Here is an 18,449-nt window from a genome sequence, read left to right as displayed (position 1 = left end):
AAATATCAGAGTATCAAACAAGCGAGCAAGAGAGAGTAAAAACGTATGGTAACGTATACGAGAACCCATCATAAAATAAATTGTACTCTACAGCCAATGAGTTCTAATTTCAAATTTTGTGGTAACTTTTTAAATATTATTCATGAATGTGGCTAGATCCAAAATCATATGTTTCACGCCCTATGTAGGTACAATCACAAGTGGGAAACATCTGTGGAAAATTTTAGGACCATTCCACAGATGTCCTACGCATCATAGACCAATATGGCACGGCTTGAGTGGAATCACACCATAACAATAAGCCCCAAATAAACGTGCGCGTATTTATTTCTATTCAGTGGAATTCTCTTCTGGAATCTGCGGAGATACAAATATAGATCACTTTAATATTTTTTTAATATCTGATTATTTAATTGATAAATGTTTCAATTGTACATAATTTAATCTTATTATAAGTATTGGGAACAGCAACGTTGGTCTTAAATTGAAAAAGTTCTTTTATCAATTTTAAACGAATATATATAGATTATTTATTTGCAAAACTCTTTATACACTTTTTGACGGATACGTAAAAACAAAATTAAAAAAAATGGTGTAATCCGAAATTATCCGCGTAGATATAATTTACTTGTTAATCTGTTAAAGTATCAAATTTACTGCATAATTTTTATTATTTTTTTAATATTCAGGACAACCCTAATATTTTTTCTAAAATCAAGGTAGCCTATAATACTCTCTCTATCTAGCTGTTATATAGATTAGCCGTAATAAAAAGAAAAATAAAATAAACGTGTCTTGTGGTGAAAGTATAAAATAGGTTCAGTAAAAAGCTCCTATTTTGATGTTCGACAGATACTGCAATTATAGACAATACTTACATAATTTATAGTCAGATAAAGATAAATTAAATTATCCAATTCATATTACCCGCGATACTTGATGCCTACAAAAAACCAAAAGCACCATGACCAAAGGTGATATTTTGTCAACTACAGAATTTTTATGTTATGTAAGACTTGTTTTATTTAATTCATACATAGTTTAATTAAACATGTAAATATTACAAAAAAAAATCAAAAAATATTTTTTAAACTCAGAGTCATCCGTTATAATTTCTTATTTATAGAACTAGATACTCTAATGTAAAAACTAAAAGTAAAAGAATCTATATATCACTTTAAAAATAACAAGTTGTTTTAAATGTCAGAAACTTTACCTTATAAACGCCAACGATAAGCAGTACACACGATATTAGACCCAGAGTACTGCAAGCCAGAAGTGTGATGTTCAATGAGACAGTAACTGAAACAAAATAAATCTATTAATATTGCTTAGATAGTTTATACGTCTATATAAAGCCTTCTGCTGCTAGACAACCGATGAAAACTGGCCAGGTTTATTACTTCAGTTTGCGTGACAACATACGTCTGACGCTCGCGATTTGTATGTCACTTTGTTTTAGTGTGCGTGTATTGCTCAAAAAAGAGTTTAACTGATTTTTTCTCCATTTACACCTGCTATCAGTCCTCAAGACTATAATCAGGGTAGTCACAAAGGGGTTGAGGTTTTCCGAGGTGGAGACACTGTCCCTACTACTCTTAGATAGGTAGCATTGTCTCTCTTTAGTCTTCTAATCTGATTTAGCTGCAAGAGCATACTGGATAGCGGGTTTGAGTGAGTAGTCAAACGAGCCTTATAGTTGATTGAGCACCGTTTTACTTCTTCAAATATGCTTAGGATTTCCATATGCTAATAGATTTCCGAGTTTCGAGCGTGCCAAGACGCCGCTGAAAGTACACTAAGTATACTGTTTTGAGCTCTCTGGAGGCACATCATGTTGGATTTGCTGCCTGTTCACTACAGTTGGATTCCAGGATGTTCAGATCGGTTTTATTATGGAGCAATATACCCTAAGTTACATTAAGTTACATAAGGATAAGGCAGACTGTCTACCAAGAAGCCAGGGTAGGTTTTTGAATCAAAGGTTGATTGCTTTGAGAGAGTTGAAATTGAGGTTGACTGTTAACATCAATTTTTCGACGTTTTCAAATCTGTCACACTCTACCTAGACGTTTAAATGATCTAAGTAATATTGATATTAGAACATTTCTACGACACCAAACGCTCTTGACGACGTTCTTTAATTTTTTTATAAACAACAGTTCATACTAGAAAACGTACTAACGTTTCTACGTCGCGCCGCTAGGTTGACGTGAACACAATACAGGCGTGTTATATACCTTCTCAACCCAACAATGGGAGTGTTTTGAAAAGTTGTTGGATCTGATCCCCTCCAGAATTCCACCTTCGCACGACATACCATAAATAAGAATATCATTCCCACTCTCTCATAATATACTCAAGTTTGGCGGTACTCGCAGTGCGGTTTTTAATGAACTTTATTCCACATACGACGAAGCTGTGGAATGAGCTTCCTTGTGCAGTGTTTCCAAGACAAAAAAAACAACAACTTTAAAAAAAAACTACATACAAACAAATATTTTATATTAATATTTATACCCAACCACACTGAAGTTCGAATTCGAAAACTAATTTACGAAGTTGGTCGCTACTTCACCATTACGAGAATTTGGAATTGAGAACTTATTTCGTAGAATCCAACTTTATCACTAATTAATTATTAAGGCCGAAAATGGAATTAGGTATATTAATTATTGAGACAAAATGAATAATATGTATCAACATTTTTTTTATATGAAATTATTTAGTTCGCTACTGATAATACGAGTATAAAACTAGATAGGATTTGATTTATTTCTTGAATATATATATTTATGGCAGTTTAATGAAAAACTTTAAAAAAATCTGTGTTAATCATAGTTATATTAATGTATAAACAGTTGTTAATATTGTGTTTGTTAAAAAAATTGTACGTAACCCTCTCAAGTTGATGTATATTGAGGGGGTTACTTACAAAATTGTTAAAACTAGATAAAATATATATTTTGTCTGGCATTTCACACCCGTTTCGCAAGAAGCCGTTTGCTTCGTAAAGCCATTTTGTGTGATGTCTGTGGCTGTCTTCCCGAAGCAATTCACCTTATTAAACTGAAAGCTAAGAACATACCCCGCTACGTCATTTATGTCAAAAAATCTATTAGCTGAAATAACTTTTGTTGTTGTTTGTAACTCTTACGTATGTTGGAATCACTAATGCTTTCACTAAGGGGATGGTTTGTGAATTTTTATTGATATAAAACTCATATAGGCGCAGTTAAGAGGCAATAATGCTCAGACTGACGACAATCCAACGGATATATGTTACGGCGATGACGCGTTTCTATAGCAACCGATAATTTTCAGCTCAGAGATCTAGAATACTTACTACTAATCGCTTAGATATTCGTTTATATTATAATTCAATAAAACTATTTATTTTACGAGGTATTTTTAATAAGCTAATTAAATATTGATTATGATAATGAGTATTGAATTTTTTTATTTACTCAATAAGATTTTTTTGTATTTGGGTTAGCATTCGGCTTGGAAATTTGGTGATTACTTGTCAGTTGGATATTAATTAAAACCATCACAAAAAAAATATACGGAGTGAGAAATATAGATATTGATTTGTGGCTTGGTTTGGAACAACATTTGGCAGGAAAACAGATTTTATCGACTAAAGAAATTTTTTAAATATGGAAATAGACTCAACTTAGTTCTGGGATTTTTCGTAAGCTCAATTTTATGTCTACAAATATTATAGATTCTTATAAATACTCAATATTCGAGCAATTATCTCGGCATGCTACTTGATACTAGATATAACAATTTAATTACCAAGATTTGTTGGAACCAGTTATCTAATGGAAGTGCGTGAATTGGTATCGATTATACATTTATTCCCATTATACGTTGTTTGAAACTCTCTGTTCTTTGAAATAAAGTACAACAAAATTTAAATGATTGCTACTGAATAGGTATCTAATAATGCTAATACTGGGACTGGAAATTATTATGGCATATCGTGTTTCTCAGACATATGAATAGGATTCTCATATATGTCGTTGTTAATCTGATGTAGTTTAGTTAGACATCAATAAGTTTGTGAGTAGTTACTTACTAGGTGTTATCTTGTCCGGTTCCAGAAAGCTCTCCGACTCCGGTTCAGTCATCTGACCGGAGAGGTAGCGGTGTTCCACGTCGATGAAGTGACACATCGTTACTATGGTCACAGCAAAGTATACCTAGAATAAGATTGAATTTATTAGTATTGCCTGGAAAATCTAATAATCTAAGAGGTAGCAACGTTTTCGGGAGAGAATTTTGGTATGACAGATTTGAGATCTCCCGGACGATATGCGGGATATCTGTCTAGGAGAGGTTGCGTTTATTAGTGTGCATCACAACTTTACAAGTATAATAATGATTTTTCTAATATAATATATATAATAGTTTTTAACAATGCCTGTGGTGGTAAATTTGCTAATATACAATCTGATGTTTCACTGAAACAGATCATAATAGGCCAGAACTACTTTTTTTCTAAGAGAAAATAAAACAACGGGTTGCACTCCGGGAGTACCGGCAGAAGTGAAAACTTGAATATTAACGCCATATCGTACAAGATATAACACTTAGTGATATTTTTATGTAACTAAGATTCTTGAGCACCTATAACAACAAACTAAAACGAACTAAATATACGACTTCTTCAGCATGATTTTGTTTATCTACGCTGCAGTTTGATTGTATTGATTTTTTAAATATATTCGTGGCTTAGTTAAGTTTAATTCACATTCTAAATTAAAAGTATTTTAAACTACTAGCTATAACATCTGACAGTTTAGGGCCGTTCAAGATCGTTAATGCAACTTCAAAGACTCACAGGAACGAATATGCCTTGATGTTCATAAACGGATTAAGAAGTAAACTTAAACCATATTCAATTTTTTTCACCCCGGTGATGAAATGTCATAACAACTGTATTTATTCTGAAAATCCACGCAAGTGAAGCCACGGGTTGAGGCTAGGATTATCACATGAGAACGGCTAGTAAAATACTAACGTATATTAATATCCGGAGACAGTTCAAAACTGCTTAAGGGTAAAGCCATGTGGATCTACGGTCAACATTGCTTTTGATTTAGTTTAGTTTAGTTTAGTTTAGTTTGATTTAAGTCTTAATAATACCGCCGCTTTATTCACAACTACTAGTTGTTGACGACATAACTCACCTGGATTCTATCTACGTGCCAGTCTGGAAATTGTTTTTATTTGAATAAAATTTTTTTTAATTACTTATTGAACGTCAAAAATCATTGTTGTTTTCGTATTATTACTCTGTTTCAGTTCTATGGTATGTTATTGTGTTAAGCAAATACCGTTTTTAAAGTGCTAACTGCTTTAAGGCCTAAAATAAAGTCCTGAACTTTATTATGTGGGCATCGAATGAGGGTACCTGAATGCGATCAGTCAGCACAAAATTGACTAGAATAATTTATGCGCAAATAAGAATATAGAAACTTTATGACTAATGAACAAAATAATACTTGTATTCCGTATTATTAACCCTGTCCAACATGAATTTTTAATTCCTGTCGTGTGGATTTCCACTCACAATGCTGTTTTTGTTATTTGACAACCAAAGTCTGGCACTTACTTATTCAAACCTACGGGCACGATGCAGGAATTGTGCCCGAATTATAAAATTGCAGGTGTTAATGTGAGTATTTTAAATATGAACATTTTGAGTCTTGAATTTTTTATACATTATAGATTGAAGGTCCCTAAGTCATTCGGCTTGGGAATACTGCAGCCGATAATTACCTCCACAAAGTGGTTGTCCCTACAACCCCACTGGCAAGAATTTCTTGCAAAACGCGAGTTCGTGGAATGCCAGACATCAATTTGCAAGAATTTTGAATTCAATCATTCTATACCACTTTATTCGTTTAGGTCAAAGATGTGACCTTTATGAGTGTCAAAAGTTATTCCTTATCATTAATCACCACTTCGGAAAAGTAGTAGGAAATACATTGACACTCTATTGAATCAAAAATTACGACAGACAGACATTCATGAACTAGGTAAGATTTTACTTATGTCGCAAGCGGTAAAACATGTTCTGCCAACTCGACGTTCGGAACCGACCTTAACCTGAGAAAATGGCAATTAAAACACCCTTTGGACATTGTACGTTCCCTCTTGCCTTTCTGTATGCACAACGCTTGATAAACGATCCCTAATGTTATGGATTATTACATTTTCAAGAACTGAATTATATTTTTTGTCGACCATATGTTAGTTTACAGTTATATTCTTGATGATGATATATATGTACACAGGCATATAAGTGAATTTGCTTGAAACTGTTATAACCATAATCTTAATACTAGGAACAAACATAAGCTTATTATGCCTACTACTCGGCTAAGTCGAGTAAGTCAGTCTTTTGTGGGACGGTGTATATGCTGTTACAACAAGATCCCAGATAATGTTTTAAACAAATGTATATGGGTCACACTAAAAGTTTTGCACTTCTAGCTAATCGGAACTATTTGACGTTGCAACCTTCTTAGTAATAAAAAAAACAATTAGCGGGAAATCATTTGTCAATTGTTTTTTATCACACATCAAAGTTCTACGTACGCAAAGAAAATGGAATTAAGTCGAAATGGTATTAGAGCGATTTTTTTTTTATTTTAAAATTTCTCTCTCTCCGCAAGACTGTGCCGCTCCTCTACAAAATGCTTTTGGAAAGGAAGCAACTTGCTTGAACACCGTGAGGCGATGGTTTGCTGAATTTGAGAGAGTCGGGATTCTTTATATGATGAATTTCGTGAATTGCGGCCTTCAACTGCCGTCGACGAAAATAATGTGGCTACTGTTAGCGACTAATTGAAGAAAACCCGCGGATTACCTATGAGACAATTCGAGGACTATTAGGGATTGGTATGAGCCAAATTCAGAAAATTTACACGAAGTAAGTTCGGAAATTTTGTTGTCGTTGGATTCCTCATGAACTGATAGCGGAGCAGAAACGGGCTAGCGTGGAATGGTGTTCACAGATGCTAATGAAGTACGACCACGGAAATTCTAATGCTATTTATGATATTGTCACAGAAGATGAAACGTGAATTTATTATTTTGAACCCGAAAAAAAATAGTAATCTTGTGAATGGGTGTTTGAAAATGAGAGCAGGCCAACTAAAGTGAGGTAGGCGAAAAACGTTGGTAAAGAGATGATCACATTCTCACCTACGGATCCCAACTGCACAATTCCACTTGAAGTTCAAAAGAGTGTTAATGCCGAGTGGTATTCTGTTTACCCAGGGTGTTAAAAAAAGTTCGCGAAAGACAATCTAAAAGCCGCGTTCTCCTACATCATGACAACGCTTCTTCACACACGGCCAGCAAAACTAAGTCATTTTTAGCTTCCAAAAAAGTACAATTCATCACCCATCCTGGACAAAGGCCCGACCTAGCACCCAGTGATTTCTGTATTTTCCCCAGAATCAAAGATTTGATGAGAGAAAAGATGAGATCACCAGATCATTCAGATCTGTGGTCCTCTTGTTTTAAAAAATGGTTTGATCGCATGAAAAAATTTTTAAAATGTAAAGGAGAGTATTTTGAAAAGCAGTAAACATAATATTTTAGTTATAACATGTTCTGTATTATGTATTTAAGTTACGCAAAACTTTTAGTGTGACCTAGGTATTACGAAATTCAGAAGAATTGTTAAAAACAATTGTGTGGTAAAGGTAAGAATAACATAAATGACTTCCTTAATGATAACACTGATGGGAAACTGTTATAATAAATTTTATTCTACGATTTTACATTGTAGGTGCCGTGCTTCTATATAAAAAAAGGCCGCTGAGTTTGTTGCGCCCGTTCTTCTCAGGTCTGAGGCATACCTTTTAGAATGGGTGGTAATTTTTGACTTTCAGTAAGTGATTTATTACCCTATTTTGAATAAAAATATTTGGATTTGAATTGGCATACACCATTGCTTACACTTCAAATTTGCAAATTTGCAAACTCAAAATGCAAAAGTCAAAAACTCAAACGTGTGTTTAAAAGATTACGTCATCGTTTATAAAATAAGAATTATATGCAAGAACATATTAAGCATTTTTAATGCAAGTATTCAATATAAAAAAGATGCGTCGCAACGACCACAGTTTATGATAGAGTGGCCCTTAAATTTATGGAGCGTTGCCAATAAATCAACTAAATTTGAAAATTCGCCGACAATCTGAGCTAGCTTAACAGTTAGTTTACTCTTAAATTTTTACGATAAGTTATAAATTTGTTTTTGAATAATATATTGGGACACTTATTGATTGAATACTCTATAATTTATTGTAATTTAGTGTTTTTTTTTACTATCCGAAGTAAATGATTGTAATAGTTTTGTGTGAGCAGGTTGCGGCATGAGCCTAAGTTAGGTTTAGCTAAGGGCCACTTCATTGAATGTTTTGTGTCCAACCTTAATTAATTTTATAACAAGAATATACTTAGTTATGTTAATAACATGTGCTATATGTCAGTGAAAGTCCAATAAAAATTGGTACAGGCCGTTCGGAGGTTTAGCCGGAAAATACAAGACATCATAAATTTTATTAAATATCCATTCTGATAAGTAAATAAGGTTGTTAATTTACTAAAAAATGTTGCATCGCAGAGTTAAAAAACTTACAAAATCTTGATCCGTACATTTTCTCCATCCAGAGGCTAAATAATTAACTTGTACATGAAAATTTCATTGTTTATTTTATTCGTATTATTTATTTAACATTGCAGAGTTTCCATGGCGCCTACTGTGAAAATTAAACACTGAAGTTTCAAACAAAAACAAAACAAGAACAAACATATAAAGCATACCTTCAAGTAATCTTCCAGCTCCAACTTAAAACGATTTCCTACGAAATGGAATGAATTTATACAATGAGACAAAGATATCAAATTCAAAGCAAATGTTAAATTTCGTAATTACTTTGAATCCAAAGATTACTTCATTAGAGGCAATAAGATTTTATAATATTTATATGGAATTTATAATGAGCGAAAATTAGACCTATCCGGCAAAAAGAGCATCAATTTTGACTTGATAATTTTGACACACTTTTTACACAAATAATCTTGCCCCAAATTAGGTGTATATAGCCTGTGTTATGGGTTGCAAGACAACGATATATTTAATACAATATACATACTTAAACATACATAAATACATATAAACATACATTTAACATGCATAAATACATATAAACATCCATGACTCGGAAACAAACATCCATATTGATCATATAAATGCTTGCACCAGGATTCGAACCCGGGACCTCTAGCTTAGTAGGTAGGATCGCTAAGCACTCGGCTATACAGGTCGTCGATAATACACTCAAAGATTAAGTTCAAGGATAATATTCTTTGATTACGATGGAAATAAGTTTATTTTACGACTCCAGCTAGACTTTAGCTAGTAAAACGTGCTGAATCACATTATTAAAGTTGGCAAAGAATTATAATTTTTCTATTAAATCATCATAAGCTTTATTACACCGCTGGAGCTACTTTTAAATTTGTATGAATTTCCAATAATTATATATTATTATGGGGCAACGCAGACGCTATCAATATCGTCTTCGTGCTGCAGAAGAGGACTATTCAAGCTATATATCTACTATTTCCTAGGTCCTAAGTGTTAAACAACTGTTGCATAACATTGATACCAATTATTGGAAATGGAGGGACCGCCGTCAGGCTAATTACTAATAAGTTTTTTTTTTTCTATATTGTATTGTTATTTATATTTTATTTAAAAAAAAAGAAGACCGCAGAGTTTCTTTTTACCAGTTCTTCACAGGTTTGAGACATAAATTTTCAAATGGGTGTTAGTTTTTGGCATTCTATGAGTGATTTTTTAAATCTTATTATGAATAAAAATATTTGAGGTCGAATAAGCTAATTTATGGAAATATTTCGCTACTTGGGGAAGTGTTACTTCTTATTATTATAAACCAAAAATTGTAGTGAAAAAATATCAATAGGCCATATTGCACGGTATGTTTGGCCTAGAATTAGATGTACTTTGACATGGGAAAACACATGAAGGAATGAGTGATAATATATATATTATGGATCCCGATTTTTTCACACGGGCGAACAGTTTGTTTTAATAGGTAACCTAAGTAATTAGATATAAACCACCCCAAAAACATTCGAAACGATAGCCATTCGGAGGAAATGATAATCATACGCGAATAATATCTTGGAATGCAAAATGATCTCAAATTCATTCTCTACTATCCTGAGAACCTTGAAAACGTTATCAATATTGTTGCAATGATAGTTTTGAGCGACTATCTTTTTCCTACCATAGGTTTCACCGTCATTCGGTATATGGTGGATCCGACCTGAAATTGTCCAATAATCTCTCGGGAACTCGTAAAAGTACCCTATGTCCCCTTCTGTATTCCTGACAACGAGTGTACAAAATTTCATTCGTATTTATAATATTAGTAACGATAGGTAACATTAGCACGCAATACTATGATGTTAAATATTGTGTGGACAGAGCCCGCACGGCGCCGATAACGTCAGCAAAGAATTGAGCAAATCTTTTCGATTTGCCTTGGATATTGGGGAAAGATAGGACAACAAATTTATAGCTAGCGGACACAGCTCTGACATATTATTAAAATGGAATAAGAATTCTAGTATAATAAGTGTGAGTAATAATTTCCGTAATTCTTCCGTATAATATATTTGTATATTCTTTTACCTATTATCACTGATATAGTAGACATATTTTACCGTGGGAGGCTCCTTTGCATGGCTAGATGGGTTATGGGTACTACAACGGCGCCTATTTCTGCCGTGAAGCAGAAATGTGTAAACATTTCTGTGTTTCAGTCTAAAGGGCGCCGTTGTTAGTGAAATTACTGGGCAAATGAGACTTAAGATCTTATGTCTCAAGGTGACGAGCGCAATTGTAGTGCCGCTGTGAACTTTCGGGTTATTCGAGAATCCTGAGTGGCACTGCATTGTAATAGACAGGGCGTATCAATTACCATCAGCTGAACGTTCTGCTCTTCTCGTCCCCTATTATCATACTGTATACAAAAAAGGTAGGCAATGTTGAAAGAAAGTATTCAGTGAATAATAATTTTGTTACATGATAGGACAATAGCAATAAGAATAATTCATCGAGCTTTGGAACGATAACGATAGTCATTTCAGGCGTAATAAATACTCGAATTAAAGCATACACCCGGATTATCTCAGTTCTATGTTTTAACTACATAAAATACACACACAGTCACATACGGAATTAGAGTAACAGGGGCCCTCTTTACCCACACATGCGTAATTACGTATGGACATGATATTTTTCATAATTAACTTTGTTATAAAAAGGAAGGAGAAAGCCAACCAAAGACTTGAATTCTACATAAAAAAATAACATAATTGATTGACTGAATTGGCAATTCAAATATTAATAAATGCATAGATTATAGTGTGTTCCCTTATCTTATGAAATACATCAAAATTATACCTTTTTTTACTTCTTGTACTTTTTCTGATATTAATAATTTTTGTAAATTAAATAATATCAAACTTTGATTTGACCAAAGCGTTTAACTGCGTACGCCATGAAACTTTATTTTTAAAACTTAACTGTAATATAGTAAAAAATACAGTTTTCTTCTTCCGTCCGTTCTTCCAATAATTGAACTCTTGTTTAGGTAATCGACGTAAACGGCTAATGGTCGCGGCCGCAACCTAATATAATACAATTCACACACTTTGTTAGAAGCCCGACGAGATAGTCCTCGTCCTGTAATCGTTTAACACAACTCACACTCACATCACAAATCACACACCTACAATAAAACATAGTCACACACTTACATACATCCACACATCTTTACAAACACACATACATATATCACCGCACTCGCCGGCGAGTGCGAAGTCTCTTTAAATCTAGAGTCTAGGACTAACAGATATATTAGATCGTTAGTGATCTTCTCTCCATCCAGCCTAATGAGCAGACGGTCCGAAGTTCGAGCCTCCTTCCGAGACGCCCCGCGCCTGTGAGCTACATTTTCGGAGGTTTTTAGTCGGTAGGGGGTGTTAACACCCAAACCCCACATATGTGCCCCGCTTCGGGGTCTTCAATACGTAGATGTATTTTTCTCCTCTCGAAAAAGGCAAACGGTCTTCGAATAAAACTATAGGAAAAGGTGTTCCGCAGAGTTCTATTCTGATGATATTATATAACAATTATAATAAGATATGAGATAGAAATTTTATTCTTGTTTATATTATATTATTATATATTATTCATATTATGTATATTAGTGAAGGTATTGTAAAGTGATTGCATTGTTTGATCTTGATGATACTTCTCTCATTTTATAGTTAACTGATGAAATAGGTGACATTGGTGACGAGGTGAACAATGCAAACTCAATGGGAGTACGTTAGTTTGAGACGTATATCTAACATAAATATAATCTAATAAGCTTGTTTAATGACAGCCATTCAATAATATATTTAAAGATATAAATATTTTTACTATTCATTGTCAGTATGACTATGAAATATAATATCATAATGTTTAAAAAAATAAGCACCTTTATACTCACAATCTTGTTATTTAACATTGTTATAACACTAAAAAAGAAAAAAAGCCTAAGAGTTTCTGGCTCGTTCTTCTCTAAGGAAATGTGCCTTCCGAACGAGCTGTATGAAAAAATGACAAATTTCAATTTACCTACGAAATAAAATATTTTTGATAAACTCTAATTACTAAATGTATAAGTTGTATAAAGTAAAGGTTAAAGGTAAATAAAGGTAGTAATAACACTCTTAATAAAATAAAAGCCTTTTATGCACTGGATTGACTAGATAAATAATAACCGTAGTCTTTAGTATCTTGCAACACATAAGGGAGGTTTACCAGTGAAGGTATACTTAGAAAAACAAACTATTTGTGAGCTGCACTGTAAATGATTTCGTATTTTGAACACATACCAGAATGAGTGATAGAACCTTGCATCAAGTCATCTGTAAATCAAAATGGCGAAACTGTAACCAGTATTAATGTTGGCTCGTATGTAACTTACATAAATATAAAGAACAAAATTATACAGTCTGCGTCAAGATTGATGTACGTGCCTACATGTATCTGAAAACATATTTTCTTAATGTCGACAGCATATATGATAAATTCATTTAAGAGGGTTACTGTAGACAATCCCTGATCTCTCTAGATTGCCTTGTGAGCAGAAACACTCTCCGAATATAAAATAAGTTAATCTAAATATTTAAGCTCACTAATGCACCGTGTTCTCTTATACGCACAAATAAAACAACTAAAACGTAACATAAAAGTGTAATCTTAAAGATACAAATTTTGTATATAATTAATAGAGTCTTACTTGTAAAGTATTATCTTTACCAAATATCGCCATGTGTACGACCTTTTTCGACAATAATTCATAAAAAAATGACCAAGCAATGTTAATGTATTTTTTTTTATTATTTAACGAAAGCAGAATCTCGTCATGGACCTTTTTAAACGTTTTTTCCTCTTATCTGCCATCTATCTGATCTTCTGACTAAACGTAACGTAGGAAGGTATTAACGTAAACTGTGATTGATATATTCAATTTATTTTATCAATCACTTTACAATGTACAGGTTACAATGTTTATCTTTTTCAAAATCTGCATATCATTCTATGAAAACTTTTGCTCTAACCAAACTTACATTACTCTGTGGCCGGCAACATTCTTAAAAAGGGATCTAAAGTTTTCACATCACGTACCTATTATTTTCAAAACTTCTCGACAATGTTCAATTATATGAGTATGTCACGAAATGTCAAAGTAAAGCAAGTCATTATTTCCTTTCGTAACCCTGAGGTAAATAATACTGTTGAAACTCTCTACGGTGTTTAATATTTTGGATTTAAAATGTTGAAAATATGAGTACTCCTAAAAGTGCAAAATACTATCTTTATGAACAGATAGATATTCGAAGAGAACATTTCATCGACATGGCGTCGAATGTTGATAATTATTTTTGTTTTTTCGTCTATTTCAGGGTTCGACTTTGCCTGTCCTAGAGATGGACAAAAAACGTTCAATCTTGATAATAGCCTCAACGGATAGGTCCTGTACTTTAAGGATACTTAGGCATCGAAACCATCGTCCATTACATAAATGCCCACCTTGGTTTAAGAGAGTGTAATATAATAATTTAAAACGAAACGTGGGTTAATGATTTTGAATTATGTAGGTACTTATTATAGAATATCCCATGTTGGATCATTTTATAGTCGATCTGTTCGTTTACATACATATTAAATTCTGCAGTTCCTTGAAATCCCTAAAAATCAAGGTCTATTTCAACTATAGAAATCTAAATAAGAATGAACTACAAGATAGCTGCGTTAAATATGTCGCCTCGCAGTTGGTATTTGGACCACCAGTGAGTTTATAGTGATTTAGTTTTTGCAAGAGAATGTGGGCGGCGGTGATCGTTTAACGTCTCGCTTGACCTCCTTTTCCATAAAAAAAAGGCCTCAGCACCCGGAGCATTGCAATGTATGTAATGTATAAAGGCATTAGTTTTCCCCAAAGAAAATAACATTTCTATTACGTATTAAGAGTTATGTATAACAAACCAACCAATCGATACGACACGGTTCATCAAAACATAAAATACTTACATTACTAACAATGTCTGTACATAAGTAAGCAATGTCTGTACTTATGTACAGACATTGCTTACTATTCCTATCTGTTGAGTTAGCTAAGTTGCTCACTACTAGGAAAGGAAATAGACTCATATAGGAGATATCATCTATAGAATAATAATAAAGAGAATGTATAAACGATTATTCTTAATCAATTGCTTAACCATAGCAAGAAAGGACTTTTATTTACCAGCATGCTAGTATTGATTATAATAATGCGATCAATATGATCATCCGGGTGCAGGAAGGAACTGTATTTCAAAATTCAATCCCGCTGGCGCAATAGACAATGCAATCAACGTTCATGATTGTTACGCTTTCAATCAACAAACTGATTGGCTAATAGAAACGTATATTGCCAGTGTTTCGCGCCAAGCACCAACAATATGTATGAAGTTTCAAATGTTGCCCTTTTGACGTGAACACGTCTTTAGATCTCATTCAATAGTGGGAGGCAATCCAGAATATTGTTGATTAGAAACCATGGGTATACAAGTTGGTATATAAGCTTTTTTATAGCACTTATACAATAAAAATATCATTGCGATATTGTTTAATAGCGATAATGGACAGATAATAATGTAAATTATGCTTTGACGCGCTATACTTCACAAAAAGGCAATTTAAAATTAATGAAAATATTTGGAAAGAGCTTCTCAAAATCTTATGATACCTAAAATACCTTTTGACAGAGTAATGAGGTGTCAGGAACATGTGAAAGAGTGAAGGCAACTGACCGTGCGTGTAGGTTGTAGATAGAGAGAGGTTTTCGCTCTTTGAAAATACCAGCGGGAATCTCAAACATTGCTTAGAAAAACTATCTCTGACTGCAACTTTCTTTGATTACTTTTCAGACCTAAAGAGTGGAATACGTTTTGATCAGCAATAAAATAAAATCTGAAGGAGTGTTCAAAATGATTATGCCAAAGCTCAAAACAAAAATTCAACCTCTATAAAATGTTTTTATTTTTCGTAGAATTATATTTACTTGAATTATATAGCACGGGCTTTCAGTTGCATTCAGTGCAGTGTGAAGAGGCTTACGCGGTATAGTTTTCTGTACGAAGTAAAACAGAGTACTTATATAAAACTGCACATGAAGATTATACTGGATAAAAGATATATATGACAGAGATAGTAATACTAAGCCTATGACGTCCAATATTATGTTCTTTTTATCCATTAGAATTGCAAGAAAGAGACTTGATGGAGACATACCTTTTAAATATATATTGAGAATCAACAATATGAGCTGACGAGAGCTCATTCCGTCCTGTGTTTGATGAATATACAATATGATGAATCGTGTGTTGCCGCTATTTTTAGAATGCAAGGTTTATCTATCAAAGGACTATCTATCACAGTTTACTAAATTGTAACTAATCTGATAGACTCTATAATAAATTATACTTCACAAACCGTTTGGTAGTTTTCAGGTTAATAAAAATATATTAATGTATGTTGTTGTTAAAGATGACGTATTTTCAGAAGCTATATGATTCAAAAATTAAATCTTTTGCATAGGCATCTTTATTATACGAGTTAGATCGTTACTTTAAAATTTATAACTCAATTTAAAAAAATTGTAGCAAGGAGGTTCCAAAAATAAAATAAAATAGAATAGATTTAAAAAAAATTAAAATTATTTTAAGTGGTGGATTATTATGTTTAATAAACAATTTTAATATATTTACTTTCACATCAAAATATTTTTCCAAATAACCAACAGGCTGTATATGTGTACGAACCCGTTGCCTAGTTTCGTTGTAAAAAAAAACCCAGCAGTCAAAACGCGCCATTTTCTGAAAGTATGTTGAAATAAACATATTTCTTAATCCTTAGAATTGTTCTTTTACGATTTCCCATAGCTATATTGATAAATTTCGTATGAGACACGGGTATGTAGGTTATTGTCAACTTATCACATTTAAAACCCTTGCCTTAATCGCCTTTTTGCTAATGACAGCTCGTTTGTAAAAACCTACTTTCCACCCTTGTATCACAATGTACAATAAGAATTGTAGTAGGCAGATAATTTTATATTAGGTTATAATAAATACTGACTAATTTTGCAAAGGATGATGCCGTTGTGTCTAGATATTATTCTTACAATCGCACATGAATTATAATAATTATGAGAGATCCTCGAACTTTAAGATTTGTGTTTGTATGATGAGAGAATTGAAAACATAATATGAACTTTGAAGTTTAATGCAAATATAAGTATATTAATGCATTTCAAGTTAGTTAATTTGGTTTTTGAATTCATATGTGCGTTAATTCGGCGCTTTATAAGGCAACGCTCTTGTGAATCCTCTGGTGTTATAAACAATGTGGGCTATGGTGACCACTTACCATCAAGTGACCCGTTTGCTCTTTTTTTCTCCTCTTGAATGAAAACAAATACAGTTCACCCGCTTTTGAAGTGAAATTTGACGAGACTGAGCAGTCCCGCTCGTACCTAGCGAAAATAACCAGTAAGATATACACAATAATAACTATACAATGTGTCCCGGCATGTAGTAATAAAACGTTTTTAAAAATACCCCATATAGTTCATTCAATTCCAACACCCTACCAGTGTGCAGATAGTTTTATTATTTCTCAGCAAAATTTACCTTTATTTGTAAAACAACGTCGGTTCAGATTGTACGTTTTGAAGGGGCTCAAGGTGTAGAGTAACTAATACTATAAAAAAAGCTAAGCTAAGCTAATAACTGTTTTCTTGTGTTTGTAGAAGGGAGAAAGTTTATTTTACAGTATTTGAGCACATCTGGGCACTTTATTTTGAAATTGTGCGAAAACTACACTCATCATTTTTTCTAATATCATAATAATATTTGACTTGTTTAACAAATTCATATACGAATCACTACTCTAGGTATAATAATTTAAAAGTCATTGTTGATCAAATAGACTGATTGATTAAATAGACCCCACACGTACAGGCGCTAGTGCAGGTAAGCGACCCAGCTCGTTTATTGCGTTGTTCACACACATTCTATACGACCACCCCTATAGCCCAGTGGTTAGTGACCCTGCCTACTGAGCTAGAGGTCCCGTGTTCGAATCCCGGTAGGTGCAAACATTAATATGACGAATATGACTATTTGTTTCCGAGTAAGTATATTATATTAGAATATATATTGTTGTCTTGTGAACATAGTACAGACTATGCCTAGTTTGGGATTACCAGTTACTCGTGTTACCCATAGTAGAGACGAATCGGAAGTAGATGTAGGCAGAAAAAGCGAGAGATCCTAGACTAAGTGCACGCAGGCTTAATATTCGTCTTGGTTTGGAAGATATTGAAGGGAGAACGACTTTATGCTTTCTTAGAAAAGTGCATAATATTTTGGGTATGTGTGACCGGCCCTGCCCCGTTATATAGATACGGCCTTACAAATAAACTAACCATAAAGTTATACTCCAGAATAAACCAAAAATATGCTAAATGTTGACTGAATCGCTGACAACACTGTCAATACAATGATAATGCTGAAGTATTTCGAATGTCAAGCAGCCTTGCTATTTAACGCGGGAAACGTTACACGTCCAAATAAATCAGTCCAAAGAGCAACACTGAGAATTAACAAGAAGAACGACTTAATATAAAAGTTATTAAAGTATAGTGACAAGAAAACCGAAAAAGAAATTTGTATTAAAATTTCAATTCACGCGTCCCAATATAAGGCGATAAGAATGAATT

At 33.2% G+C, this 18,449-nt stretch overlaps 1 protein-coding gene across 2 annotated transcripts in view; it reads right to left on the bottom strand.

The window, feature by feature from the left end:
• LOC126978796 (uncharacterized) overlaps positions 1-18,449 on the bottom strand; it is a 106,935-nt gene that overhangs the window by 54,102 nt on the left and 34,384 nt on the right. For both annotated transcript variants that reach the window (XM_050827872.1, XM_050827873.1), the window contains exons 3-4: positions 4,085-4,208; positions 1,217-1,302 (exon numbers count right to left, since the gene is read on the bottom strand). In XM_050827872.1, coding sequence (XP_050683829.1) covers positions 1,217-1,302; positions 4,085-4,208 — 210 coding nt within the window. The remainder of the gene's footprint in view (positions 1-1,216; positions 1,303-4,084; positions 4,209-18,449) is intronic.

Source organism: Leptidea sinapis, chromosome Z (assembly GCF_905404315.1).
Source record: "Leptidea sinapis chromosome Z, ilLepSina1.1, whole genome shotgun sequence".
Lineage (NCBI taxonomy): Eukaryota > Metazoa > Arthropoda > Insecta > Lepidoptera > Pieridae > Leptidea > Leptidea sinapis.
Note: the sequence above shows the minus strand (reverse complement) of the source record. Positions and strands in the feature narration are given on the sequence as shown.